This window comes from Oncorhynchus kisutch, linkage group LG20 (assembly GCF_002021735.2).
Source record: "Oncorhynchus kisutch isolate 150728-3 linkage group LG20, Okis_V2, whole genome shotgun sequence".
In the NCBI taxonomy this organism is placed as follows: domain Eukaryota; kingdom Metazoa; phylum Chordata; class Actinopteri; order Salmoniformes; family Salmonidae; genus Oncorhynchus; species Oncorhynchus kisutch.
In genome coordinates, this window is record NC_034193.2 from 16,204,684 (window position 1) to 16,232,614 (window position 27,931).

The 27,931-nt window shown below is 41.3% G+C and overlaps 1 protein-coding gene across 1 annotated transcript; it reads right to left on the reverse strand.

Moving 5' to 3' along the window:
• LOC109865129 (anthrax toxin receptor 1) lies at positions 1-27,909 on the reverse strand. The gene is made up of 18 exons (XM_020453243.2): positions 27,094-27,909; positions 17,604-17,675; positions 16,791-16,862; positions 16,528-16,609; positions 16,385-16,415; positions 16,211-16,284; positions 16,032-16,100; positions 15,232-15,312; positions 14,934-14,994; positions 14,117-14,215; positions 13,891-13,960; positions 11,657-11,735; positions 11,344-11,439; positions 10,126-10,164; positions 8,989-9,087; positions 8,662-8,829; positions 8,384-8,464; positions 1-2,764 (listed from the first exon to the last, which is right to left on the reverse strand). Exons 1-18 carry the CDS (start codon positions 27,252-27,254, stop codon positions 2,504-2,506), a joined length of 1,695 nt encoding a protein of 564 aa, XP_020308832.2. The 5' UTR covers positions 27,255-27,909; the 3' UTR covers positions 1-2,503.
• Positions 27,910-27,931: the final 22 nt, after the last annotated feature.

Consider the following 27,931-nt stretch of genomic DNA (forward strand, 5'->3'; position numbering starts at 1 on the left):
TAAAAGCTTGGAAGTCAACCTTTATTAATACTGTTAAAAAAAAACATTAAACACATTAATGTCTTTCCATACTTGTTTCAGTACTCCCATTAATACATGAAAAACAATGGTTAACATGTAAAACAATGGTTAACATGTAAAACAATGGTTAACATTTAGCATCTCAAGAGTTTTTTTCTCTCTCAGAACACCACTCCACAAAGGTCCTAATAGTCATTCTGAAGCATAGAGATAAAAATAAAAAAACGACATAATAATGAGGTGTATATAATGTTGTTGCTTGCTCCTCTAACTACTGTATGTCATTGCTTGAGTGGGGTGATGTACTAATAAAAGCCATCAATCCAGTCTTTCATCATTGTCAAAAAGCAGAACTTTTATATTACACTTGGGTGCCTTTTTAGTTTTATTTGTGCTACTGTACCAATAAAAACAAAGTAAATATATGCACCTCTTAATCATCATCATCATCATCATCCTCCCACTTTCAGCAGTGCTACAAGATATCAAAGGAATATAGTAACTCAATGGTATTATAGTACATAATCGAATGAAGTACATTATACAAAGAGAGTAGAAAAATCTAAGTAGAAAAATCCTGAAAGGTACCGAGTGTAAAAAGTTTCTAATAGTGTTCCTCAACCTTTGTCTGTACCAAGGACTGGCATGCTGTAGTTCTTCCTCCTTTGGGGACTTGATTGAATCGCTGTTGGTGCGTAGAAAAATCCCTCAGATTTCACCATGTTTTTAATAGCCTTTAGATAAAGTACAGTTTCACTAAGGAAGCAATATTCCATGACCTAGTGCCGGACTATAGACCAATGGGGTTGAGAAACGCTGTCGTATGAAGTTGCGTGAATAGTTTGTTTACATGCACAGTGTGTCAGTTGACACCTTTGTCGTATTCAAGTACCCTCCTCTAGGTCTGGGGGTTAATAAATTAGAGACGTGGTGAACTGCCCTGCAGTTGCAATGTGATTGTGGTCAAAAACAAAAGGTAAACGATACAAGGTATCAAATTAGTGTAGTTTTGGGAATGTAAAAACATGATGACAGAACAATGACCTGACTTTGGTTGTTTCATTTGAGAGGTTCATGAGTCAAAAGGGATAAAAAAACAAATGAACGAAAGAAAACTAAAATAATGCCATATCTGAACTGCATTCAATGTGCACAATTACCAATATTAACTTAGGTAAACCTGGGTTCACCCTCAGATATTGACCAACAAAGTGTTTAAAAATGCCAGATTTTGTCGATACACATCTCCTACGCTATGTACGATTTTACAATTACTAATCAAAAAAATATACACATTTTACGCGTTCAGTCCATATCAAAAGTATCTCAGTGTCAACTTATGCTTATATGCTTATGGCTTCCGGCAACACTACCAAATGGGAGTAATGAAAATCGGTTTCTCAATGGGAATATGGACTAACTCACATGGGCTAAAACCAGTGGTGTAAAGTCCGAATGTAAAAATACTTTAAAGTACTACTTAAGTAGTTTTTTTAGGGGTATCTGTACTTTACTAAAACTGTTTATATTTTTGACAACTTTTACTTTTACTCCACTACATTCCTTATGAAAATAATGTACTTTTTACTTCATACACCCAAAAGTACTAGTTACATTTCGAATGCTTAGCAGGACAGAAAAATTGGGCCAATTTTATCAAGAGACCATCCCTGGTCATGCCTACTGTCTCTGATCTGGAGGACTGACTAAACTCAATTGTTCTTTTGTAAATTATGTTTGAGTGTTGGAGTGTGCCCCTGGCTAGCCGTAAAATAATAAAACAAGAAAATCATCAAAAGTAAAACATTTACTTTTGATACTTAAGTATATTTAAAACCAAATACTTTTAGACTTTTATTCAAGTAGTATTTTACTGGGTGACTTTCACTTTTACTTGAGTCATTTTCTATTTCTATATTTCTAAGATATCTTTACTTTTACTCAAGTATGACTTCGTTACTTTTTCCACCACTGGCTAAAACTGAGTTTAACTCATTTGGACATCAGAGAAAAAAACATAATCAAGCCCTGTTGTGTGACCCCCTAAACAATTTGCCCTTATGAAATCTTTCAATGTACAAAAGAGAGATCTAAAAAGCTATATGTAAATATTCACAAAAGAGAGATGCAAAAAGCTAATCTAGATTGGTTTGACAGCAGGTTCGTCATACTAGAAAAAATCCAATCCTTGTGGTTGAAAGTAAATCGACTCAGTGATAACTAAAGCCACACAAAGGCCCAGTCTACTCTACTGTCACCTTGACACTTACCATCATCGGATACTCAGTAGTTGAGAAACAAATTTCATCCATTGTAGTATTTTTCCTCCTATGACTAAATCTTTTGCTGTCCAGCAACAAACCATTACATCTCCTGCTAAATTCACCCCAACTCAAATAAATACTATGTTTATTTTTGGTTGAGGGAGCATCTTTGGCAGCGGGGACTATTGCTTTATTGGAGTGGGGTCCCTAAATCGCTTTCATGGTCTGTTGTTGGGGCACGGTGGGGGGCGCGAGGGAGGGGGGCAGGGGGGCCCTGGGGGGGTGCGGGAGGGGGGTGGCCCCGGGGGTAGCTGGCTGACGGGCGGTGCCCGTGGGGGCGAGCTGGTCTGTGCTGGCGGCGGTGTAGTGGGGCGGATCAGGGGATGGTAGTCTGGAGCAGATGGACTATGGGCCCGAGGAGGGGCCTTGGCTGCTGCCGCTGCCTCATCTTTCACCCGGGTGAAGTTGATGCATCGACCCTGGGGGGAAAGAGAGCGTAACATCCGATTACATGGTGATCAATGTCCTAAAAGTCAGGAGGTATACAGAACCCCATTAAGCTACAGTAAAGACATAACTCAGATTACATTGCACCCCCCCCCCCCCCCACATGGTCCAGCCCACCTCCCAAGTACAGTACACAGGTGTCTTACCCATCAGCCCCTGCTGTGACCTCTCTACCCTCTCCTCCCAGCCCAATGTCCTGTTCCAATGTCCTGTTCCAATGAAACTGTTCCAATGTTCTGTTACCAATGAAAATGTGGCCGCTTTCCAATAACCCCAAGTTGTTTATAGCACCATATGGAGAATGAGAGAGAGCAATGTAGAGACAGAGGGGGGTGGGGGGGTTGCTGTGATTTGAGTCAATTCAAAGCAATACGTTCCTTTTGCAGCATAAACTTTTGCTCCCTATTCTCGTCCACCACAGCTACTTCCCTACATAGTGAGAACCCCTAACTTCGACCACAGTGGTGTCTTACAGAGCACTCTCGCGGTATATGGTCTAACTCAGATTTATGCCCTTAACAGACAGACATCCCAGTGGCCCCTTTTCCATTCCCCACGCAGCTAGGCAGACATGGACTTACTAGGTCATACTGGAGAGCCATTTAACATATGCAAACACACACACAAACACACACACACACAACCTGAGTGGCTGCAATGAAAACAACAGAGGACACATTCCATTCATCTTGACTTGTAAATGATATATGAGGGTAGAAAAAATACAGAAATCCTCTGGTAAACAAACTCGGTCTCTGACATTCAATCAAGTCAATAACAGGATGAGAACACGAGAAGGGTCATGGATTCTAATCAAATATTCTTTCATTCTCAGTGCATACGTTCTCTGCAGACCCTTTGAGAGAGGCTCATTTTAGCGACCTATCTGCGAGTTCATAACATTGAACCACTGTGGTCAAATCAAATCAAGCTTTATTTATACAGCCCATTTCAGACATGGAACACAACAAGCATTTCGCTAAACCCGCAAAAACATCTGCTAAAGATGTGTATGTGACCAATAAAATTTGATTTGATTTGAATGTACTTCACAGGAAAAAATCAAATGAAAACAATAAATAAAAACTGAAATATTTACTACACAACAAACATAAGAGGATAAAAACAAAATAATGACATTAAAACTGAACGAATAAAAGGCACCCTAAGGAAAAGCAAAAATAAATGTGTTTTAAGATCTCTTTTAAATATGTCCAGAGTTTCGGCCCCCCTCAGGTTCTCTGGCAGGCTGGGGGCATAATAACTAATGGATGCCTCTCCGTGCATCTTGGTCCTAGGCTTTAGGATAATTAAAAGGCCAGTGCCAGAGGACCTGAGGGACCTACTGGGTATATAACTTAAAAACATCTGACATGTATTGGGGTGCACAAGCGTGGATTGATTGACAGACCAATAGAAGAATCTGGTGCGAGACTTTGAAACGGAACTTACAGTACAAAGGCAAAACCTCCCTCTTCTAACGTCTACCATTAAAACCCAGAGCTCATAAAACAGACTGTGTTACGTCAGAATGGTTGTCATGTGCCCCCCACTGGTTGAGACGACTCTCGCGGTCATCTCTGCTCGCTATTACATCATGTCGTTCGCATTGCGAACACTCTGTCAGACGTTAAATCAAAGCCTCTAATGTAACCTCAGGAGGCGATCTGCTCGAACACATGATGTTCTATGTAGGAGCTCGCTGAGAAGTTGAGAGTATTTAGAGACATAGCTGTGGTCCTATGTAGCGGTGTGGAGCCAGTGAATTAAGACTAAGGCTGCACAAAGAGAGAGGGATATGACTGAACCAGACTATGCACAGATAATCATACCCTGTAGGGCTGTGCTCACAGTACACAAGCACACACACACTGCACTATACCACACTCAACCGAAACTAAGCAAACAAGGAGTGTGTCTGGGTGTCCTAAACCAGCACAGAGAATCCCACAGTAAAGCTGGGGAGGAAGTTAGAGAGAGGGAGGGAGGGAGAGAGGGAGGGAGGGGGGAAGAGAGGGAGGGAGAGAGAGAGGGAGAGAGGGGGAGAGAGAGAGGGGAGGAGAAAGAAACTGCACAATATTAAGAAATACTATAGATGGAAGGAAAGTAGTGTAGAAATATACCCAAAAATAGTTAGGCAGCAACAAATTCAATCCCTTCTAGACAATTTCCTGGACAAAATGTTTCACTGTAATAGTGAAGGAGTAAACTTGGCAGTAGAAAACCTAACCACTCTCAGCTTCCCTATCAAATCCCAAAATTTCAAGCAGTCAACCTAAGAAAATGAACAACAATGACAAATGGTTTGATGAAGAATGCCTAAGAAATAAATTGAGAAACCTATCCAACCAAAAACATAGGGACCCAGAAAACCTGAGCCTACGCCTTCACTATTGTGAATCACTAAAACAATACAGAAATACACGACGGGAAAACAGCACGTCAGAAATCTAACTATTTCTGGGAAAATTGGAAAACTCGAAACAAACAACAACATGAAGGATTATCCATCCAAAATTGAGATTTATGGATAAACCACTTCTCCAATGTTTTTGGCTCTATAACAACGAACAAACATATACATGATCAAATATGAATCTTAGAATAATCTATTAAAGACCACCAGAACCCAATGGATTCTCCAATTACATTGAATGAACTACAGAACAAAATACAAACCCCCCAACCCAAAAAACCCTGTGGGGTCGATGGTATCCAAAATTAAATAATAAAATATACAGACCACAAATTCCAATTGGCTATACTTAAACTCTTTAACATCATCTTCAGCTATGGCATCTTTCCCAATATTTGGAACCAAGGACTGATCACCCGAATACACAAAAGTGGAGACAAATTTGATCCCAATAACTACTGGGGGATATGCGTCAACAGCAACCTTGGGAAAATCCTCTGCATTATCAATAACAGTAGCTTCGTACATTTCCTCAGCGAAAACAATGTACTGAGCAAATGTCAAATTTGATTTTTACCAAATGACCGTACGACAGACCACGGATTCACCCTGCACACCCTAATTGACAAACAAACAAACCAAAACAAAGGCAAAGTCTTTAAAAAAAGTTTTCACCTCAATTTGGCATCAGGGTCTGCTATACAAATTGATCGAAAGTGGTATTGGGGTAAAAATATACAACAGTATAGTGAAAATGCAGTGAAAATTAGCAAAACACACATACATTTCATTCCACAGGGCCGGGGGTGAGACAGGGATGCAGCTTAAGCCCCACCCTCTTCAACATATATATCAACATATTGGCGAGGGCACTAGAATCATCTGCAGCACCCGGCCGATACCCGCTAATTATCAAAATCCAGAAAATAACCGTTAAATTCTACAACCACCTAAAAGGAAGCGATTCCCAAACCTTCCATAACAAAGCCATCACCAACAAAGAAATTCACCTGGAGAGAAGCTGGTCCTGGGGCTCGATTCACAAACACAAACAGACCCCACAGAGCCCCGGGACCGCAACACAATTAGACTCAACCAAATCACGAGAAAACAAAAAGATAATTAGTTGACACATTAGAAAGAATGTACAAAAAAACTGAGCAAACTAGAAAGCAGAAAACCTGACCACTGTGACTGACCCAAACTTAAGGAAAGCTTTGACTATGTACACTCAGTGAGCATAGCCTTACTATTGAGAAAGGCCGCCGAATGCAGACCTGGCTCTCAAGAGAAGACAGGCTATGGCACACTGCCCACAAAATGAGGTGGAAACTGAGATGCACTTCCTAACCTCCTGCCGAATGTATGACCATATTAGAGAGACACATATTTCCCTCAGATTACACAGACCTACAAAGAATTCGAAAACAAGTCCATTTTCGATCAACTCTATTAGTTGAAATACCACTGTTGTCATCACAGCAACAAGATCTGTGACCTGTTGCCAAAAGAAAAGGGCAACCAGTGAAAAACAAACACCATTGTAAATACAACCTATATTTATTTTTATTTATTTTCCCTTGAACTATTTGCACATCATTACAACACTGCATTTATACATAATATGACATTTGAAATGTCTTTATTCTTTTGGAACCTTTGTGAGTGCAATGTTTTACTGTTCATTTTCTATTGTTTATTTCACTTTTGTTCATTATCTACTTCACTTGCTTTGGCAATGTAAACACATGTTTCCCATGCCAACAAAGCCTCATGAGTTGAAATTGAAAGAAAGAGAGAGCAACAGATGCTGCCTTTCTGTTTTTCAGTAGTCATGGAGTTAGATCAATAGCTACGTGAGTTGTATTCATAGGATGCATAGACTAGGGGACATAGCAGGTCCTTTGTAAACTGATGAAATCAAAGGAAACTGGGCTTGATAGATCAGCCTTTCTACTGTGGATACGAGGAGCATTCAGTCGTGTTTTATGGAATTGTACTGGAAAGGCTTTTAGCCAAGGCTTCTCTCAATAGTGCCATTCAGGATACAGGCGTCGTCATAGCAATCTGCGTGGTGATAAAATGCAACATAGCAACAGACTGAAATATGTCTGTCGGGAAACCAGATCTGATCTTGGCCAAATGGATCCAATGGAACACACAAGGCCTGTACATGTTCTGTGAACACCAATATGGCCTGTGTGTGTGTGTAAGAGTGAAAGAGCTGTGTTACCAACAAGCATGGCCCGGTCTCCTCAGGTAACACTTTACACAGGAAAGAAAAGAGCTCCTCTGCCTTGTATGTGTGTTCATTCCTCCCTGAAGGAAAAAATACATATTACACCAGTACAAGTAGGCCTGCCTCTGAATTTTTGTGCTTCTTCGTAACCGACCGCAAATTACTAGAGTAGGCGACGCCATTACACGGAGGGATGGAAACGATTCCGCTGGAGTAAGCATTGCGTCACGTAATCCTTTGTAGGTGGCGATCGTTAAAAGCTTTCCTGGGTCAAACCCTTTGAACAAAGTATCGACATCTTTTTGTCCGAGAGAAATCTGAAGGACGCTAATCATCATTGTTCCTCTTTGCGGTCGATAGCTGACTTCCCGTGTCGTTGTTGAGAGCTTATCTGGCAGTACAGTCATGTCTTCTCAGTTCCTATTTTTGGCCGAGATAATACTCTTTAAATGTGGAATTCCACTTAAAAAGGGCTATTGAAGATTTTCTGCAAATAACGCATGATTTTAACTAGGACCTGGAGAGGTGCCATCTCAACAGGCTAGCTGCAGCTCTCAAATGAAAGAGATCTATGGGAGATCTATGGGATACAGTCCCTCAGATAGTCCAGCCCTCCAAAGTGCATATCTAGAGCAAAGAAACTTCAATCCAAACTCCAATCTCCATTTTGATACAAAGGGTCAGCATTGCAAAGTTAAAACATGTGAAAGTAGAGATTTTAAAACATTAAGAGGAACTTCCTGGAGTGTGTCCACAGTCCTGGTTTATTTCCCTTTTATGGCTGATTTGAAGCAGGTGTTGGGTTCTGCCTGGTCATGAATCTTGGCACTGGTGAGGTGTTGGCCACTGCGGGGGCGTTTTTTGGGGATTGGACTGTCTGATGAGGGATTGGACTAAGGCTGGGCTCCCAGGGTTTTTTAAGGCTTTAGTACTCACATGTTCTCCTGGCTGAGGCCTCATGAGAGAGACCTGGTCGTAACCGCGGCGAAACAGGGCCCAAATGGCGTCCAGTTTACCCTGCCGACAAGAGACAGAGAAACGACTACAGTGAATACTGTCAAAAATAAATTCTAGCTAGCAAACTGGTAAGTGTGCATGGCCAATATGTTCTTTCATACTACACAGTACCCTATTATAAAAGTAGCGGAAGAGAGTGTACATACTAGTCTTAGAAAGAAACGAAGAAAGGAAAGAGAAGATAAGTGTGTTTCTACCTGTATGGGAGTGTACCACTTCCTATCCGCGGCTGGCTTCCTGTTGTGGGCCTTCTTGGGCTTGGGCTCGTAAGGCTCAAACTCCTGCTCGGGCATTTTCACCACAGCGTTCTTGGGCATCTCCAGTTTAGCCCCCTCCTCCGTTGAACCCTTCCCTCCCCAGCGCACCTGTAGGAGTGGGACACAGCTTATATGACCTACAGTACCCGCAGAAGGGCAGTGATGTAGTCTATAATAAAGTTCCAACTTTGGTGTGTTTGTGAAGAAATATGGAGGATAAAGACTCTTGACAATTTCAATGTCAAAAGTGGATTAGATTCAACTCGCCTCCATTCTTTTGATTCCTCCGACTCCTCTTCCTCCATAGTAGGATGCATCCACGGTGGGCCACTTCTTCTTGGGCATGCCATCTTCATCATCTGATTCCTGGCGGAGATAAAAGATAGGAGACAGTAGATCTAGCTGGTCTGTCATAGTATAATAGATACAGTAGATCTAGCTGGTCTGTCATATTATAATAGATACAGTAGATCTAGCTGGTCTGTCATATTATAATAGATACAGTAGATCTAGCTGGTCTGTCATAGTATAATGGATACAGTAGATCTAGCTGGTCTGTCATATTATAATAGATACAGTAGATCTAGCTGGTCTGTCATAGTATAATAGATACAGTAGATCTAGCTGGTCTGTCATAGTATAATAGATACAGTAGCTCTAGCTGGTCTGTCATATTATAATAGATACAGTAGATCTAGCTGGTCTGTCATAGTATAATAGATACAGTAGATCTAGCTGGTCTGTCATATTATAATAGAGATCTACTGTCTCTACTGTCTCTGTTCATGTGTTACGATATTATGCATCTTTCCCGTATTCTTGGCCACGATAGTAAGCGTCTACAAAAAGCTATTTATCTCACTTGCCTTGTATGAAAGCTTATTTCATTCACCAACAAAATAGCTTCACAGAAAGTGAAACAAGAATTCTGCCAAAAAGGAAATAGAATTGAAAGACTCCCAGTGAGAGTAAAATAGAGAATTAGTAAGCGCTTTAGGCCATTCATGCATCAGAGATCAATAGAATATAATGCCTCTGCTTCACGAACAGCTGTGTCACATCCATGGAAAATGTGACAAAGACTTATTATTTGTAATCAACTTCTGTGGCGAAATGCCCTGAAAAGGCCTCATGACTGCATCACTTAACATTTTGTCACTTACTCTTCGATTTTTCATCTGAATACTGTTGCTTTTTCTTGGAACTTCATCCATATTGAGCATAGACCCCACTTATTGAGCATAGACCCCACTTATTGAGCATAGACCCCACTGAGCTTGATGATGCGTTCCCTGGCTCACTAATAGACCTGTGCTATGATTGAGACCCTGTGTGTGACTGAGTGTGTGTGTGTATAGTCTTTAATGCATGTGTATACTTTCAGAGATTTAAGGGCTGACTTACTGGCTCTGGAGGGGGTGGCGGAGGAGGCTCCTTGATCACCTTGACAGGAAGTTCAGGGGAGAAAGTCACATTAATATCAATTGTTGGACACCAGCTATGTTTCCAGTTTCTTTTGGACATTTAGAGCGTTTGCATAGAAAATAGATTAGACAATCGCCTGCTAGGGTGCGTATCCATTTAATAATCTTGTTTTGATAAAACAGCTGGATGTAATGACATGACACCAGAAAAACTATAGTGTCTAATAAAAATGTAGTGGCTGAAGTGTTTCATTATCCATTGAGGTAAATTGCGCATGAATCAATTGGCTACAGCCTGTATCCCCTCCCACCTATCTGTTTCAGGTCTCAGGTAGCCCGAGAAAGCCAGCATGGATAGAATGCAATAACTGACTAATATTTGCCATATTCTAATATTTCCCATGTGCCTGAATGTATCGCCGTGGCAAAAGTTGCACTCCTGTGGATCTGACATAATTGGATGGTGAAACTTGAATCAAGACAACCAGAAAAACAAGGAAAAACAATTCAGCTGTTCTTGAACGTCAGGAAAAGTATCCTGCAAAGAAACATGATTTTTTTTATAGTTGAAAAATAGATTTAGCCGGCAGTTTAGATGCGGCAATCATCATTTATTGTCCAAATAAAGAATGTTCAACAAAAGGAAAACCACAGATGTATCATTTATTATCTGAATGAACTGCAAAACTGAAAGAAATTTGTTACAAATGTTTAAAGTAATGTTTTCTGGTAAGTAAAAGCCCTTACAAACAATAACAACATAATTGTCATTAGATTGAACCAGGTTACTTTGTTTACGGTAATTACATAAATCATTCCAATGAAAATGACTCTGCTATAGGGTCTACTCTATACAGTATACAGATGTAGGACCTTAATTTGAGCCAGTTTGCTACAGCAGGAAAATAATCCTGCAGTAACAGGAAATTTGAATTATTATGTGGATTATAATGAATGGACATTTTTGTAGGGGTTGATACATTTGATATAAAAATAATGTCTGAAATTTCCAAGTGGAAATAACAAACTTCAGAAGCCTTTTCAAATCACAAATACACCACATGTTTTAAATGTCATACATTGCAGGAAAGTTCTCCTGCAACCGGGCGATCAAATTAAAATCCTACACTTGTAAAATAACACATGGCCCATAATCGGCATCATATTGAACCAACTGTTAATGGAGGGTTTCACTAACCACAGTGCAGCAGAGGGGCCAGAACCACCACATGAACAGCACGGCCATTAACAGGAACAGAACCAGGAGGGTGATGAGAAGGATGGTGCCATCAAACTGCCAGGGAAGATAAAAGACAGAGTTAAGACAGGGTTACGACTAACATTAGGAGGAGGAGGAAGCAGAAATAAAAAACAGAACACGATTCAGATAGAAGAAACAAACCAAAGATTCAATGCAAAATCATGGAAATTGGATAATTGTTTCCCAACATTAGACAATTTCTAGTAAGTTTTGAGTAGTAGTTGTAATGTGATTGGTAGAGCATACTTACACACTCTGTGGTGGTGATGTGTACAGAGCTAGTGATGAACGACAGGCCTTCATTCATGCTCACTTGTAGATAAACAACCCTGAAACACAAAAACAGACATATTAGGCTAGTTAAGACCTGCTTGCCCAAGACCACTGAATGGCAAAAGGGCACAGTTGTCCAGTGCCAAGTGGCCACACAAAGAGAGCTTTGCGCCCAACAAACAAAACTATTAATGCGCAGACATGTTATTACATGTCTGAGACTAAGTAGGGCACTGGTATCACAGTTGGTTTAACCCTTGATGCCAGTATCTCCAAAAACTACTGCAAGTACCTTTCTCTTCTGGGTGCAAAACAATTATTCACATGTGACCTCAGGGAGCCTGGAAAACTTTTCAAACCTTGGTGATAAAAAGCCTAATTTGGAATTCCCTGCATTTTCTAGGGTTGCAAAGCACGCAGACTGATCAACAGGATATGCGAACTAGGGCATTTGGACTGATAAGCATTATTTGGTTTGGCTGTCTGGAGTCCGTGGGTTAAATTCAGTGCCAGCAAACGGCTGTGTAGACTCCACTCTTATCCCTGATAGAAGTAACGATCAAGGGAAAAATATGGTCAGTTGGACTTGGGCCATGTTCACATTTTGTGGAGATGTGAGTATGCGTGTGCATGTGTGTGAGGGGAGAATGATCAATTTGACCACGGGGTGCTAACTGCTAGATGACTCTACAGATTAAAAGAAGATGAAAGACGATGAGAAAAAAATTGTGAAAAACAATGGGAGAGATGGTAGGAGGAGGGAAGGAGGAGGGAGTTAACTAGAGAAACTGGATGTTCAGGAAAAAAAATACCAGACAGAGAGGAAGACAGGAAGTGCCAGTCTTGGCTGTGTGGTGTCAGACATCTGTTAAACAAGCAGATGAAAGGGCAGGGTCTGCACAAGGCAGACGTTCTGCTGCTTTGATCAGAGCTGTTAGTGAGAGAGAGAGAGAGAGAGAGAGGTGGCAGGGTGAGGGTAGAGGAGAAAGCTGGAGGGGTAGAGGAGAGAAGCAGGCAGGGGAGGGGGTGAGGGCTGGAGGGGTAGAGGAGAGAGTAAGGCAAGAAGGGGGTGAGGGCTGGAGGGGTAGAGGAGAGAGTAAGGCAGGAAGGGGGTGAGGGCTGGAGGGGTAGAGGAGAGTAAGGCAGGCAGGGGAATGGGGTGTGGGCTGGAGGGGTAGAGGAGAGAGTAAGGCAGGAAGGGGGTGAGGGCTGGAGGGGTAGAGGAGAGAGTAAGGCAGGCAGGGGAATGGGGTGTGGGCTGGAGGGGTAGAGGAGAGAGTAAGGCAGGAAGGGGGTGAGGGCTGGAGGGGTAGAGGAGAGAGTAAGGCAGGCAGGGGAATGGGGTGAGGGCTGGAGGGGTAGAGGAGAGAGTAAGGCAGACAGGGGAATGGGGTGTGGGCTGGAGGGAGACGAGAGAGGAATAGAGGAGTGGAGTGTAACAGGGTTTTGAGTCTGGGGGAACAAAAAGAGTGGGTGGGAGAGAGAGTTTGTGGGCTGGAAAGTACGTCATGTACTTGTATTTAATGTCTCCCTTAAACTGTCTCGTCCAAGGACAAAAGAGCCCTCAGAGTCTTAAGTCTTTTACCATTGCTGTCTAATTCCTCAATTTATGATCTGATCCAATAAGTTCTTAAAAATGGGGTTCTGAAGTGGTTTGTTGATGTTGGAGATTCTGAGGCCTACATTAGAAACGAGGCAGCCTGATGATGGATGTATCTGTTATTGAATTATGGAGCACACAGGAGGCTGCTGAGGGGAGGAGGGCTCATAGTAAGGGCTGGAATGGAGTAAATGGAATGGTATCAAACACATGGAAACCACATTCGATACCATTCCATTAATTCCGTTCCAGCCATGAGCCCTCCTCCCCAATTAAGGTGCCACCAGCCACCTGTGATGGGGCAACCATAACACTGTCCTCATTATGAAAACACAGGGCTCTGACCAATGAGGCTCTACCTGAATGAACTCATTGGCCTATAGAGAGAAGAGAATAGAGGAGGAGTGGAATTTGGCCCTGACAGAGTCCGTTAAGACACCCTAATGAATAGCAGGCTTCTTCTGGTAGTGTGTTTATGTGGGAGGGCTTGGGGGGTGATCGGCTAGAAATGCGAGGGAACACACACTCATCCTACAGTGCTTAAAAACAGTGATAGCTCTGACCATCTTAAAACAGATTAAAAAATTGTATTTTTTATAAAAGGTACTCACTGCCCAACTTCATCTATAACCGGAGCCGTACACAGCAGGAACGTGTCTTCGATTTCCACAGGCTTCTTATCTATGGAGAGAGCCAAACACTTGGTTTACTTAAATACGTTTTGTTTCTTCAATCGACTGTAGTTCTTCATGCATGTTACAGCTGGAAACACACATTGGTATGAAACACCTGGTTCAGCCTACAGTAGATGAAGTGTAAATGGAAGCAGGTACTCACTAATGGTGAGGGTGTCGTTGAGTCTAAAGCTGCACAACACCTGCTCTATGTTCCTGGCGTGAAGGAAACCGTTTCCTCTCACCACTACCTGGAAGCTCTCTGGAAATAAGACACACCCTAAGTTTTGAAAAATACTACGTACATGTAATATGATCATAGGCTATCAGACTTTGCACAATTATGTTGGGTAGCATACAAGAGTAGCTAGACTGACTTGTCAACATCGGTTAAATAAAATACAGAAAACATCATGCTCGGGGTACACAGGTCTTATGGGACTTTTTAGTCATTTATCAAATTGACTTCCATTTGGCAGGCCAGCATAAATGAAACATGGACATTCCATTTAGAGACCCTTTCATTACAAGATTCCCAATACACTACCCTCCATTAACCCCAATGGGGATTCCTGTCTGTTGGGGTCAATCGAGTGATCAGGGTCCCATTCATTAGGTACCAAATGGCCCCCCCAAAAAATAATATTCCAATAAGAAACACATTTTAGTTTATGCTCTTATCCAGAGCAACTAGGGTTAAGTGCCTTGCTCAAGGGCACATTTTTCACCTAGTCGGCTCAGAGATTCAAACCAGTGACCTTCGGTTATTGGCCCAACGCTCTTAACCGCGAGGCTACCTGCCGTTTTCCATTTCAAAATGTTTTTCTATGTTTTGCTACAGTGTGCCATAATGACTACGAGCCAGCTGAGCCCCAGTCAGAGGGAAAGGCACCAGCCTGGCCCCTTAATGAAATGAACACAGCACTTAGGCAATGACAGGGAACTAGCGCTGCTCTGCTTTGATCCTTTAGGGACCCCACCTCCTGCACAAACACTGGAGGGCTCTGCAGCTAGGATCTCAATACAGGACTTCTTGATGATCTGGAGAAGGAGAAAATGATTGAGTTGACAAGGTTAAATACGCTAAAGGTGACTCATATCTTGGATTCTGTATCGAAATAAGAGACAGGTTCTTCACATTTGAGACACTCAGTAGCTATAGGCTACATTTACAACAGTCTATTTTGACCTTTCAACTTGATTTGATATTTCTCTGAAGGTACTGTATGTTTCGTGAAACAGGTCTAAGTCTCTCCTTCCTGGCCAGTGTGTATTTACCGAGTCGATCACTCCTCGCAGGGCTACGAATCCGCCCATCACAGGAAACACATGCTCGATGGTGTCTGCTATGGTGGCCAGCTACAGGGGGATGGAGAGAACAGGTTTCATTTACACAGACCCAGTGCTTCCTCAGGAACCAGAGACACACACATCATGACCCATTCACCTTCGGTGAAGACTTCAATGAACACTTGATTTGAGATGAAATAACCATATAATCATATTGTATGGTGATTGTACCTTCATCTCTCTCTACATGCATGACCAGGTTAGGGGGGAAATAACAGTACAATGATAGGGACATTACATACAATCCTGATGAACAATGGACATTGGACAGAGGCCTAAACAACCTTGATGAAGGGAAAAGTACAGTATGTTATATCCAGACATTTAGTGAAAGTCAATCTGGGTGGTAGAACGATGCATACAAAATCAGGTTAAAACACTGCATGACTCTGAAGCTTGCTTCCTTAGCTAATGTGGTAATCGTTTGCATGCAAGTCAAAACGCCCAATTTCATTACTGCTCAGCCTGGCGTATAAGTAGCCCTGTAAACCTCACAAGCAAACTCGGGTTCAAGATGTGTAGGTAGATGCAATTATGGGATACATAGTCTACAAATGGGTTACTAAATATAAATAGCACATATTGTAATCATTGTTGTGAAATAATATTGAGTGCGTAGTATTACTAGATGTAGTTACAGCATGTCATTTTCTGTTAACAACAGGTTCCTAAATGTGTTTTGACAGGGGAGTAGGACATGCATGTTTTACTGCAAACTAAACCCTTGCCTGTGTCTCGTTAAAGTCCTTTACTCCAACACAGTACACCATAGCTCCTAGAGACCGGCTTCTCTCTGCCTGTTTGTTGGGGGGGAAACCAAGAATCAGCACCAGAGTACATTGTTTTAACATGGTCTTTCCTTTACATCAACAGGAAGGTGAATGTTATATCAATCCAATTGGCCTACCTCCTGTTGTGCAGTGACGAGTTGGTGTTCGTTCAGCTCCCCATCAGTCAAGGCAATGATAACACTTGCTGTCCCTGTAACGGAGAGGTCAATCAATTGTATGACCTCAACATTGCCAAGTATAGAGTGCTCTTTCCTGTCTAACCCTAGTGACAGATGCCATTGGAAGCTCACCAAAGTTTTCATGGTGTATCTGCTCATTTGCCTGAAAGGAGAAGACAATGTTAGTCTTCTCATTATGTTCAATTTAAAAAATAATAATGTTAAACAGGTGTATAACATGACAAAGTAAGACCATGTCAGGAGCAGATAAATACCCTTTCCAAGCCCAGGTGCATAAAGGTGTCTCCACCAGGTATCTCTTTTCTCAGCACATTCAATCCTTTTCTTATCTCCACCCTGACAAACAACACAAATCACACGTTATAAAAAATATATGTCTTGGTCTGATGTCTAAATGTCATTACTGAGTAAAATAGTCATCACCACTTCTATTCCCCATACAAGAAAAACAGATGCGTCCCAAAATGCACCCTATAAACTGAATTTGGGATGCATTTAACCAATATTTTCAGTGTACCTGTTTTCTGTCAGTTTCATGAGAGTGGTTCCTCTGGATGAGAAGACAATGAAGGACATTCTCAACATTGGGCTGTAAAACAACACAGCACACAAACAACGGTTAGATACTATGGTGGTCCTGAACCGTTCAACAATTGCCTTTTGTCAAGCCTCAAAGAGGCCATACTATGTTACAACTCAACACTTAAACAAACAAACTAAAAATCGGGACCACACAATGGACACACTCTCCAAATCATTTATTTCATGTATATATTGTGACATGCAAACACATGGATCTCATGTGCTAGCTGACATCGCTGTGCACTCTGGTCATGTATGTCTTTGTCCTCCAGCTTGAAGCTCTCGAGCTGCCATTATGTTCCTAACACATGCCATTACCGCGGTTGGTTGGTAAGTGAATGAGCACATGGACAGTCTGTGCTCCATTGGGGAAATCTTTTTTTTTTTTGCTGGGGGGGGTTATGTATTGTCGAGTGCTGTTTCTCTTAAAGCTCGTTGGATGGATCCTGCAACTACAGGCCAAGCAGCAATGAAGATACTTTTCCTATTAATAAATAAATGCTTTTACAGAATTCCCATGCTGACGGCGATGAAGGGCTATTTCCCGGCATGCGTGTTGTTTATTTCTCTGGCTGACGCCGCAGAGTCTGGCTTTCACCCACCCTCACATGAGAGATCGCTATCACCTCCAGCTCGTGGCCTCAGCCAATCGGACAGTCCCTATTCAACTCACCTCTGTGCAGGAACTAGCCATGCTGCCTCTTCAGGCCCTGATTGACAACAAAATATCTTTGTGATGTTCACTTACCTGATGAACTTTTCAGCTAGATGCTCCACAAAGGAGTAGATTTCTATCCAGTGATGTTTGACACTGCCAGATCTTATAAAGAAAGAAAACAGAGGAATAGTTATATCCTACAACCTAACCTTGTTTAAACCCACATGTGACACATTTCCTAAATGTTTATCCAACATCTCCTAGAACTGTTTGTACTCTTGTGACATATAAAGTCAACACAAAATCCTAACAGAGAGGTTATCAGTAAGCTGATTGGCCAAACAATATGTCATGGAAAACACAAGCCATTTGAACATTAGCAGAAGAATCTCTATTGACACAAACTAACCCCATTTATTAGGGAAAAGGAGGAAAGTGAGTTAGGACACATCTGAGGACCAAGTCTGTAACTTAGCAACCTAGTAGCAGTAATAGTCCCTATAAAATAGTCCCTATGAAAACTGAATGCTCTCGACAGAGAAGAGCTTCATTTCCTCTTAGTTTGGGAGGGAAGGGACCTGGCTGGGGGTTGTGGCGGTGACTCGTTACTGAAGAAAACTACACATGGGAAATGATCTAATTTATTGAACTGAACCAAACCGCTGTTAGCGGATGGATGAAGCAGTAGCCTGAAATGCGACAATGCTGCTGACGAAGCCTCACATGGATGTCTGATGTAATAGTTACAATCTGGGCACCAGACATAACATTAACTTTCCCAGTTTAGTCTCCGCACTGGTTTTCTTGGTGTATACTTGTGTCATTAATGTGTAGGATAAACAGGCATGACATACTGTGCAGCTAGGGTTGAGTATATTCTTTAGAAGCTTTACAAACATTGCATTCAACAGAGTCAAAGCACCTTGTGAGGACAATACTTGTCAAAGTAAACAAACCTCAACCAAACAGAACTTGTGGAGGAGGTCGGCGAGCGTCACACTTGGATGTTCAACAAATGTGCTGAATAAACAGTGTTCATCTGAAGCGGCTTGAACAGACACAGTCGGACTGCTCTGACCCGAGGGAAGAGCCAATCTGTCAGGCATGCAGTTCCTTTCATTACTACGGGGGAAATACTACACCTCAAAATGGCTTCTTTCATGTACAGTACAGCCATATAGGGATAGTGTTTCAGTGATTTTCAAAGAGGAGTGAAGCTAAGGACTCCCAACCTTGGAGATTATATATTTTTTTTGCATCACAATGGATATTATTTGTGTTGGACAAGAATGTTTTCTGAGGTACCAGGCAGTTGTGGGATTGGAGTCTAGCTTGCAGTTTTCTCACCTGTATAAACAGCATTAGGAAAGGAAGTGGGCTATTGTCTTGTGAGATCCTGGAAGAAAAATGTTGTGGTACTTTTTCTTTGATACAATATTAATAGACTGAGTTAAACCATCACAGTTCAAAAGTTTTGGAAGTTGTTATTGCAAGCTTCAACAGCTTTGTTGAATGACTGAGCTCTTGATGACAGGAGTTTGAGATTATATCATATCAAAAAGAGTGCACGTTTCCTTTGTCTAGTGTTATATAATTGATAAATCCTCTGACTATACGTACATGGTAAACGGCACATGTCAGGCCATATGAAACTCATTTTGAAACTGATGGAACCCCATAGCCAAGAGAGAGAGTGAGCGGGGTAACATTCGGATGACTGGGATAATTAAAACCACGCGTTAGCTCTTTAATGTCTCTGCTGCTGGGGGAAACAGAAAAGATCCACCATGGATCTCCAACCACAGTCTTTCAGCCCACACAGCCCAAATAGATCAGGATTGGTGAGGGCTGTGCTCTAACCAACCCACTGAAATCTGTCCTGGGGAATAACAGACCAACGAGCACAACAGACAAATGACATAAGACGAATGACAGGCTATGGCCTCAAGGCCATAAACAACTGCTATTTAGTTTACTACAGCGTTTGATCGGACGGCTGTAGCTGTATTGTTTCCAAACACCTTTGGACACTCAGGACTGTGCTAGATGTCTGAGAGGGAGAGAATTTGTTACTTTAAACAAGAAAGCCCAGAATCATTTATATATATATATATTATTTTTTTAAATCAAGCTTTTCTTTCCGCTGACTGTGTGAAAACTCACCACTACAATGAGCAAAATGAAGTGAGTGAGGGAGAGAAAGAGACAGACAGAGAGAGTGTTCATTCGGTCTAGGCCAGGGATGTCAGAAAACATGTGGGGGAAAAAGCTCTGTCAGACCCAGGTGTTCAGTAAACGGCTCTGCTCTCACGCTTCTAAGTGTTGAGAGGAAAATACAACACCATGAAGCTGTAGGGTCCCTTTCCAGTTGGGCCTGCTGCATGTTAAGAACCACCCCAGTCTGCGAAGCAATGTTCTTACTCCAATTTAACTGACTATGCACATGGATTTGTACGGAGAGGCCATTAACCTACTTTTAGTTTGAGGCCTACTTGCTGTGTCTAGGCTTCCAACTGCAATCTTTCTTTACTCTCACTCCCTTTTGGATTTCTTTCTTTTTTTCCCTCTCTTTCTTCTTCTCACCCTCTTTCTCTGGGTGCAATATTATTTTCTCTAAATAGACTTACGTAGAAATGTGAGTTATCCATCTGCCATTCTCGTTGAAAGCAAGTCTAAGAAGCGGTAGATCTGTTCTATGTGCATTAATTCTATGGCTCCCGTTCTTAAGTTTTTGCGTCTTTGTACAATACAAAAATACAATACTTTGGCTTATGGAAAATATATTTCACAGCGGTTTAGATGGTACAATGATTCTCTACACCAGGGATCATCATCTTGATTCAGCCGCGGGCCAATTATTTTCTTGAGCGGATGGTCAGGGGTTCGGAACATAATTACAAATCATTTGTAAACGGCAAATTGACCAAACGGACACAAGATTGAACTGAAACAGAATAATTTCAAACCTTGCTGACATTTGTATACGATCACTCACTGTATATCTGTCTATTACGCGTGGGAATACTTTGGAACAGATTTCCAAAATGAAAATCATTTGGAGCTGATTTGCTGGCATGTTTACAGACTTTTATGTCCAACAATAAAATAATAATTTAAAATCACCCGCTGGCCGCCAGTTTGGTAACCCTGCTCTATACTATACTTGCTTGTTTTGTCACATAAACTGAAATTATTTAATTAAATCTTTTAGAATTTTAGCAACCAGGAAATGGCGGCACGATTTCTTCATAGTGCATCACCTTTAACAAGGCATTTATTCCTGCAAAACACACACGCCAAAGTCTTCTTCTGATGCGTTATGGAGGCCAGAGCAGCACCATGGTCCAGGAGAGAGAAAAACAACACATTCCGCAGTGAAAAAGTCTTGACATGTTTACATTATTTATAGACTCCAGATGTAGTTCGGGTTGGCTTGGATTTTAAAAATGATCACAACTTAACGCCCAACTTCAATGTTGGCTTGTGGAAAAAAACATTTAGCAATGATTAACATTCTTGTGAGGAATGACGAAGACTTGAAAAGGAAGAACAAATGGCTGCTACATGCAGCTTCTATTGGGAAAACACAGGTGCCAAATATAATTGTTTCCTATTGTCCCATAGCTTGATCAGAAAACAATTATATCAAGGGCAAGCGGGTCAAGACACACAGTATGGCTGTAGGAATCTGCTAGGGCATCAGAGCTTCTAGCATTATTATCTTGTCTTCTAAACAGTGAATGTTCCGTTGGCCAGAGTTTTTACGTCCTACAAGAGGTAAATGCAGGTGGCAGTAGCTAGGTTTCCATCCGAATGGCGACAGATTTTCCCGCAAATATTCCCGCAAATCTGCATTATGAAAATATGCGAATTTCCCCACCAGTTTCAACGAATTGCACACAAAATGTACCTTTTCACTTAAGTGTTCAAGGACCGAATAAAAATCAAATGTTCAATGTGTTTCCATAGCTTTTTCAACTTCCAAACCGATAGTTATGTCACAAATACTGTTGCGTTAAATAGCAAATGTGCCTAGTCTGGTCTTTACACATGTGCTCTAGACAACAGCAGATACAGTGCGAGTAGGCTCTGCGGGTAGGCTCTGCGGGTAGGTTCTGCGGGTAGGCTCTGCGGGTAGGCTCTGCGGGTAGGCTCTGCGGGTAGGCCCTGCGGGTAGGCTCTGCGGGTAGGCTCTGCGGGTAGGCTCTGCGGGTAGGTTCTGCGGGTAGGCTCTGCGGGTAGGCTCTGCGGGTAGGCTCTGCGGGTAGGCCCTGCGGGTTGGTTAGTCCACCTTGCACTTTCACCACCCTGTGAAGTTCATCAAAACTTATTTCATCTGTAGCCTAATAAACTGCATGCTTTCCCGAGTCGTATTGTGAGGACCACACAACAAATCATCGTGTGACTCCAAGTTTACTTCGATATTATGTTTATTATATCAATAATTGCGCTTGAAGGTGTTTCCATCACCATTTCTCGTATAATTAATGTTACAGACACAAAAAGATGCCACCATCTGTTGGCATTTATAAAATTGTACCCGAAACATCCTGTTTCCATCACAGCTGATGTGATTATTTTTTATACAGTATGACTTTACTCACATAAAAACTGTGGATGGAAATGTGGTTTTTATTTTATTTTTTATTTAACCTTTATTTAATTAGGCAAGTCAGTTAAGAACAAATTCTTATTTACAATGACGGCCTACCAAAAGGCAAAAGGTATCATGTGGGGATGGGGACATGGGATAAAAAAGAAAATACAAAAATATATAAATATAGGACAAAACACACATCACGTCAAGAGAGACAACACCACATAAAGAGAGGCCTAAGACAACATCATAGCAAGGCAGCAAGAAGGTAGCGACAACAATACTTCACGCAAAGCAGCCACAACTGTCAGTAACAGTGTCCATTATTGAGTCTTTGAATGAAGAGATGGAGATAAAACTGCCCAGTTTGAGTGTTTGTTGCAGGCTGCAGCGAACTGGTTACAGATAAGGAAGTAAGGGCAAGGAAGTGATGTCAGCAGACCAAAAGTAAAACTAGGGTGTTTTCCCATAACATCTGATGAGCATTAGCTACAGTGGTAGGGAGTGAGTTTTGATGATTTTCATTATGCAGAACATTTGGCTTCAGTACTGGTCTGCAGTGATAGAAACATGCCCTAAAACAATACATTTAGTTGTGTTCCTCATAAAACAGCAGGATAGGGCCTACCAGTCTGATTAAGCTCAAAGTCATACCCATAGAGATCTTATTAAATTACTAATTATATGGTCATACTTCAGTAGGCCTATAGTACACCACAACATAGGGATAACTTTAGCTTGGTTCTCTTTGATCCACTACCCATTTGGACCTTAACAGTAATGATTCATGATATTCACATGGTCCGTTTTCCTTTATTCGGTGACCACTTGGCTGAGGGAGATTTTTCCATAAACTAGTCGTGAAATTTACAGGATTTATATTCAAAGAAACTCGAGACCAAAGTGTTGACTCCAGCCACTCCAGTGTTCGGCGCATGTGACAAATAAAATTGGATTTGATTTGTATCCTAGTTGTAGCCCTATGCAGTGTGACAAGAGCCAGACCCAGAGGAAAAACTCCTGGTCCTATGGGATGCAACTAAGGCCCAGAGTTTTTCCTGTTCAGGTCTGGTCAGGAACCCAATGACCAAGCTAAAGTACAAAGGGCTATGCCCTTAATATACATCTCAACCAGAATATGGTCTGTGCTAGTGTTGTCACGATACCAGTATTGCAATACTATGACACCAGATTCGTCTTGACAAAAAAGAAAACATGAAGCAGAGTCAACTTTATGGTCCATTAAAACATACTTTTGCAAAATAGGGTGTGCTATAGCTTGCAAAAAAAAACAAATGTGACTCTGGGTGACAACACAAGACAAGTTTTTTCCACCAACATTAGGACTTGAGTCTGCTTCATGTTTTGTTTCCTTTGCTTCCTTACTTCCTAGTATTGCGATACTGGTGTTGTAAAAACACTTGCCTGTGCATCTCATAAACAGCTCAGGCCTGAGGGATGAGGGGATGTCACTAACGAGCATCCGGTTGTTTGAAGTCAGGAACTTCGCTTAGTAGCACCAACATCCTCATCATCAGGGCCACACAAGTTTGCACACATAGAAATTTATCAACATTGAATCATATATCTTCTACGAGTTGTGTTACCAGATGAGAACTTATCTAAAATATGTCCAAATTAGATCAGATATATTACATAAGGTCAGAGAACTGGCAATGTGGTGCCAGGACAACAACCTATCCCTTAACGTGAGCAAGACAAAGGAGCTGATCGTGGACTACAGAAAATGGCGGGCCGAACAGGCTAGAGGTCGACCGATTATTCGGAATGGCAGATTAATTAGGGCCGATTTCAAGTTTTCATAACAATCGGAAATCTGTATTTTTGGACACCGATTTGGCCGATTTTACCTTTATTTAACTAGGCAAGAACACATTCTTATTTTCAATTGACGGCCTAGGAACGGTGGGTTAACTGCCTTGTTCAGGGGCAGAATGACAGATTTTTACCTTGTCAGCTCAGGGATTCAATCTTGCAACCTTACAGTTAACTAGTCCAACGCTCTAACCACCTGATTACATTGCACTCCACGAGGAGACTGCCTGTTACGGGAATGCAGTAAGAAGCCACGGTAAGTTGCTAGCTAGCATTAAACTTATCGTTTAAAAACAATCAATCAATCATAATCACTAGTTAACTACACATGATTGATGCTATTACTAGTTTATCTAGTGTCCTGCGTTTCATATGATCGATGTGGTGTGTATTCGCGAAAAAGGACTGTCTTGCTCCAATGTGGACCTAACCATAAACATCAATGCCTTTCTTAAAATCAATACACAAGTATATATTTTTTTACCTGCATATTTACTTAATATTGCCTGCTAACCTGGCTGAGAACTCTGTGAAGACTATTTCTTCCTAACAAAGACAGCCAACTTCGCCAAACGGGGGATGATTTAACAAAAGCGCATTTGCGAAAAAAGCACAATCATTGCACGACTGTACCTAACCATAAAAATCAATGCCTTTCTTAAAATCAATACACTTAAACCTGCATCAATACATTTAAACCTGCATATTTTGCTAAAACAAATCCAGGTTAGCAGGCAATATTAACCAGGTGAAATTGTGTCAGTTCTGCGTTCATTGCACGCAGTCAGTGTATATGCAACAGTTTGGGCCGCCTAATTTGCCAGAATTTTACGTAATTGTCACGTTCTGACCTTAGTTCCTTTGTTATGTCTTTGTTTTAGTATGGTCAGGGTGAGAGTTGGGGTGGGTAGTCTATGTTATTTTTTCTATGTTGTGTTTATGTGTTTGGCCTGGTATGGTTCTCAATCAGAGGCAGGTGTCGTTCGTTGTCTCTGCTTGAGAATCATACTTAGGTAGCCTTTTCCCACCTGTGTTTTGTGGGTGATTATTTTCTGTCTAGTGTTTTCTGCACCTTTCAGGACTGTTTCGGTTTTTGTTTATTTCACATTGTTATTTTGTATTTTCAGTGTTCAGTCAATAAACATCATGAACACATACCACGCTGCGCATTGGTCCGACATGTCTTACTCCTCGTCAGAGGAGGACGAAGAATCCCGGTACAGTAATTATGACATAATATTGAAGGTTGTGCAATGTAACAGGAATATTTAGACTTATGGATGCCACCCGTTAGATAAAATACGGAACGGTTCCGTATTTCACTGAAAGAATAAACGTCTTGTTTTCGAAATGATAGTTTCCGGATTCGACCATATTAATGAAGGCTCATATTTCACACATATTTCTGTGTGTTATTATGTTATATTTAAGTCTATGATTTGATAGAGCAGTCTGACTGAGCGATGGTAGGCACCAGCAGGCTCGTTGCATTCATTCAAACAGCACTTTCGTGCGTGATACTAAAGTGCCTATAAAAACATCCAATAGTCAAAGGTATATGAAATACAAATCGTATAGAGAGGAATTGTCCTATAATTCCTATAATAACTACAACCTAAAACATCTTACCTGTGAATATTGAAGACTCCTGTTAAAAGGAACCACCAGCTTTCATATGTTCTCATGTTCTGAGCAAGGAACTTAAACGTTAGCTTTTTTACATGGCACATATTGCACTTTTACTTTCTTCTCCAACACTTTGTTTTTGCATTATTTAAACCAAATTGAACATGTTTAATTTTATTTGAGGCTAAATTGATATTATTGATGTATTATATTAAGTTAAAATAAGTGTTAATTCAGTATTGTTGTAATTTTCATTATTACAAATACCTTTTTTTTTTAATTGGCCGTTTTATCGTTATCGGCTTTTTTGGTCCTCCAATAATCTGTATCGGCTTTGAAAAATCATAATCGGTCGACCTCTAGAACAGGCCCCCATTAACATCGACTGGGCTGTAGTGGAGCGGGTCGAGAGTTTCAAGTTCCTTGGTGTCCACATCACCAACAACCTATCATGGTCCAAACACACCAAGAAAGTCGTGAAGAGGGCACGATAAAACCTTATCCTCCTCAGGAGCCTGAAAAGATTTGGCATGGGTCCCCAGATCCTCAAAAGGTTCTACAGCTGCACCATCGTGAGCATCCTGACTGGTTGCATCACTGCCTAGTATGGCAACTGCTCGGCATCTGACCGTAAGGCGCTACGGCCCAGTACATCACTGGGGCCAAGCTTCCTTCCATTCAGGATATCCAGGACCTATATAATAGGCTATGTCAGAGGAAAGCCCATAAAAGTGTCAGAGACTCCAGTCACCCAAGTCATAGACTGTTTCTCTTCTACCGCACAGCAAGCGGTACTGGAGTGCCAAGTCATTAACAGATTCTACCCCCAAGCCATAAGACTGCTGAACAATTAATCAAATGGCCAATGGACTATTTACATTGACCCCCCATTGACTATTTACATTGACTGTTGGTTAAGGGCTTGTAAGTAAGCATTTCATGGTAAGGTCTACACTTGTTGTATTCGGCGCATGTGATTTGATTTGACATTCTGACTGCAAATTGACACAATACATTATATACAATTCATTTCTATTGGGCACAAAATATTCTGAAACACAACCAAAACAAACAGCAAATGCATCCAACAAATGTGTAGAGTCACGCGCTTGATGTAGTCATTGCGTGCTATGGAACCAAATACTTAACTTTTTACTACTTTAATACACATATAACTGAATTTGTCCCAATACTATTGGTTCCCTAAAATGGGGGGACTATGTACAAAAAGTGCTGTAATTTCACCCGATATGGATGAAAATACCCTTAATTGAAAGCTGATAGTCTGCACTTTAACCCTATATTCATTGTATCATTTAAAATCCAAAGTCATGGAGTAGAGAGCCAAAACAACAAAAAACGTGTCCCTGTCCTAAACATTTTGGAGCTCACTGTACACTATTGTCTGTTTAGTAATGACTTAATACCGTGTAACGAGCGAGGCTTGGCATCTCAATATAACGGCTCCCTGGGTTTATTATGCAGTATAATAATAAATATACCATTTAGACAGTTACTTACTTGTCAAGCACAAAATACAAGTCAAACGCCCCCTGACATGTACTTTCCTCCCCTTCTTCTTCTACTTCTTGCTCTGGTTCAGCATTTACAGATGCTAAAGTAAACATAAAAAATCCAAGGAAAAGTAGGGCAAGAGACACTTTTCTCCAAAACCTCGCCATCTTTCCCCCGCCAAAAACGCAAAATACTCCAAAACCTCAATGGAACTAAGTCAATGCTGTCTCACATCCACAAAGTCTTGAAATTACTTATCTAGGCAGAGATGCATAACCGACAAAAAAGACGGTCAAGGCTGCGCCATAGAAAACCGATGCTCTCAGTTTCCAAACAATACAGACCGTGTTGGTGAAGGCGAATATACCATACCAAAACTTGCAGCACTTTATTATCCTTTGAAAACGTAGAAAATAATTTGTTCAGAGATTTTACTCTAAGATATCATCCTGTCATATTCGCATGATAAAACAATCGTGGAGTATTTGAGTAACAAATCTCAAATGTTTCAACGTGTTAGATTATATGTGGATAATTCACAAAAAGACACGTTTCCTGTGAAAAGTGTCAAAATAATTTTGGTTAAAAAAGCTACATGGAGACGTGCAATGTTAAGAACTGGGAGCTCGGGAACAAACATGGCAGAAATGAACCAGGTTTCATATTTCTGCCTAGAGAAAAAAAACGAAAAAAGGTCGAGATTTCATCTTGCACCTCCCTCTCAAGGAGCTAACTTTGGAGAAACATATGCCTGCCTATAAAACAAGGAAGAAATGATGAGCTGCAGCATCCACTGACATCTTAACACCAAAATCCCATCTGTCCAGAATGTTATTGTAGGCTA

Excerpts from the sequence above, each read along its gene's own strand:
- LOC109865129 (XM_020453243.2), bottom strand. The coding sequence starts at position 27,254 with ATGGCGAGGTTTTGGAGAAAAGTGTCTCTTGCCCTACTTTTCCTTGGA. Across the intron at positions 17,676-27,093 it reads TTGTATTTTGTGCTTGACAA|ATCTGGCAGTGTCAAACATC; the intron begins GTAAGTAACTGT and ends TTTCTTTATAAG. Across the intron at positions 16,101-16,210 it reads TCGTCACTGCACAACAGGAG|GCAGAGAGAAGCCGGTCTCT; the intron begins GTAGGCCAATTG and ends CCCAACAAACAG.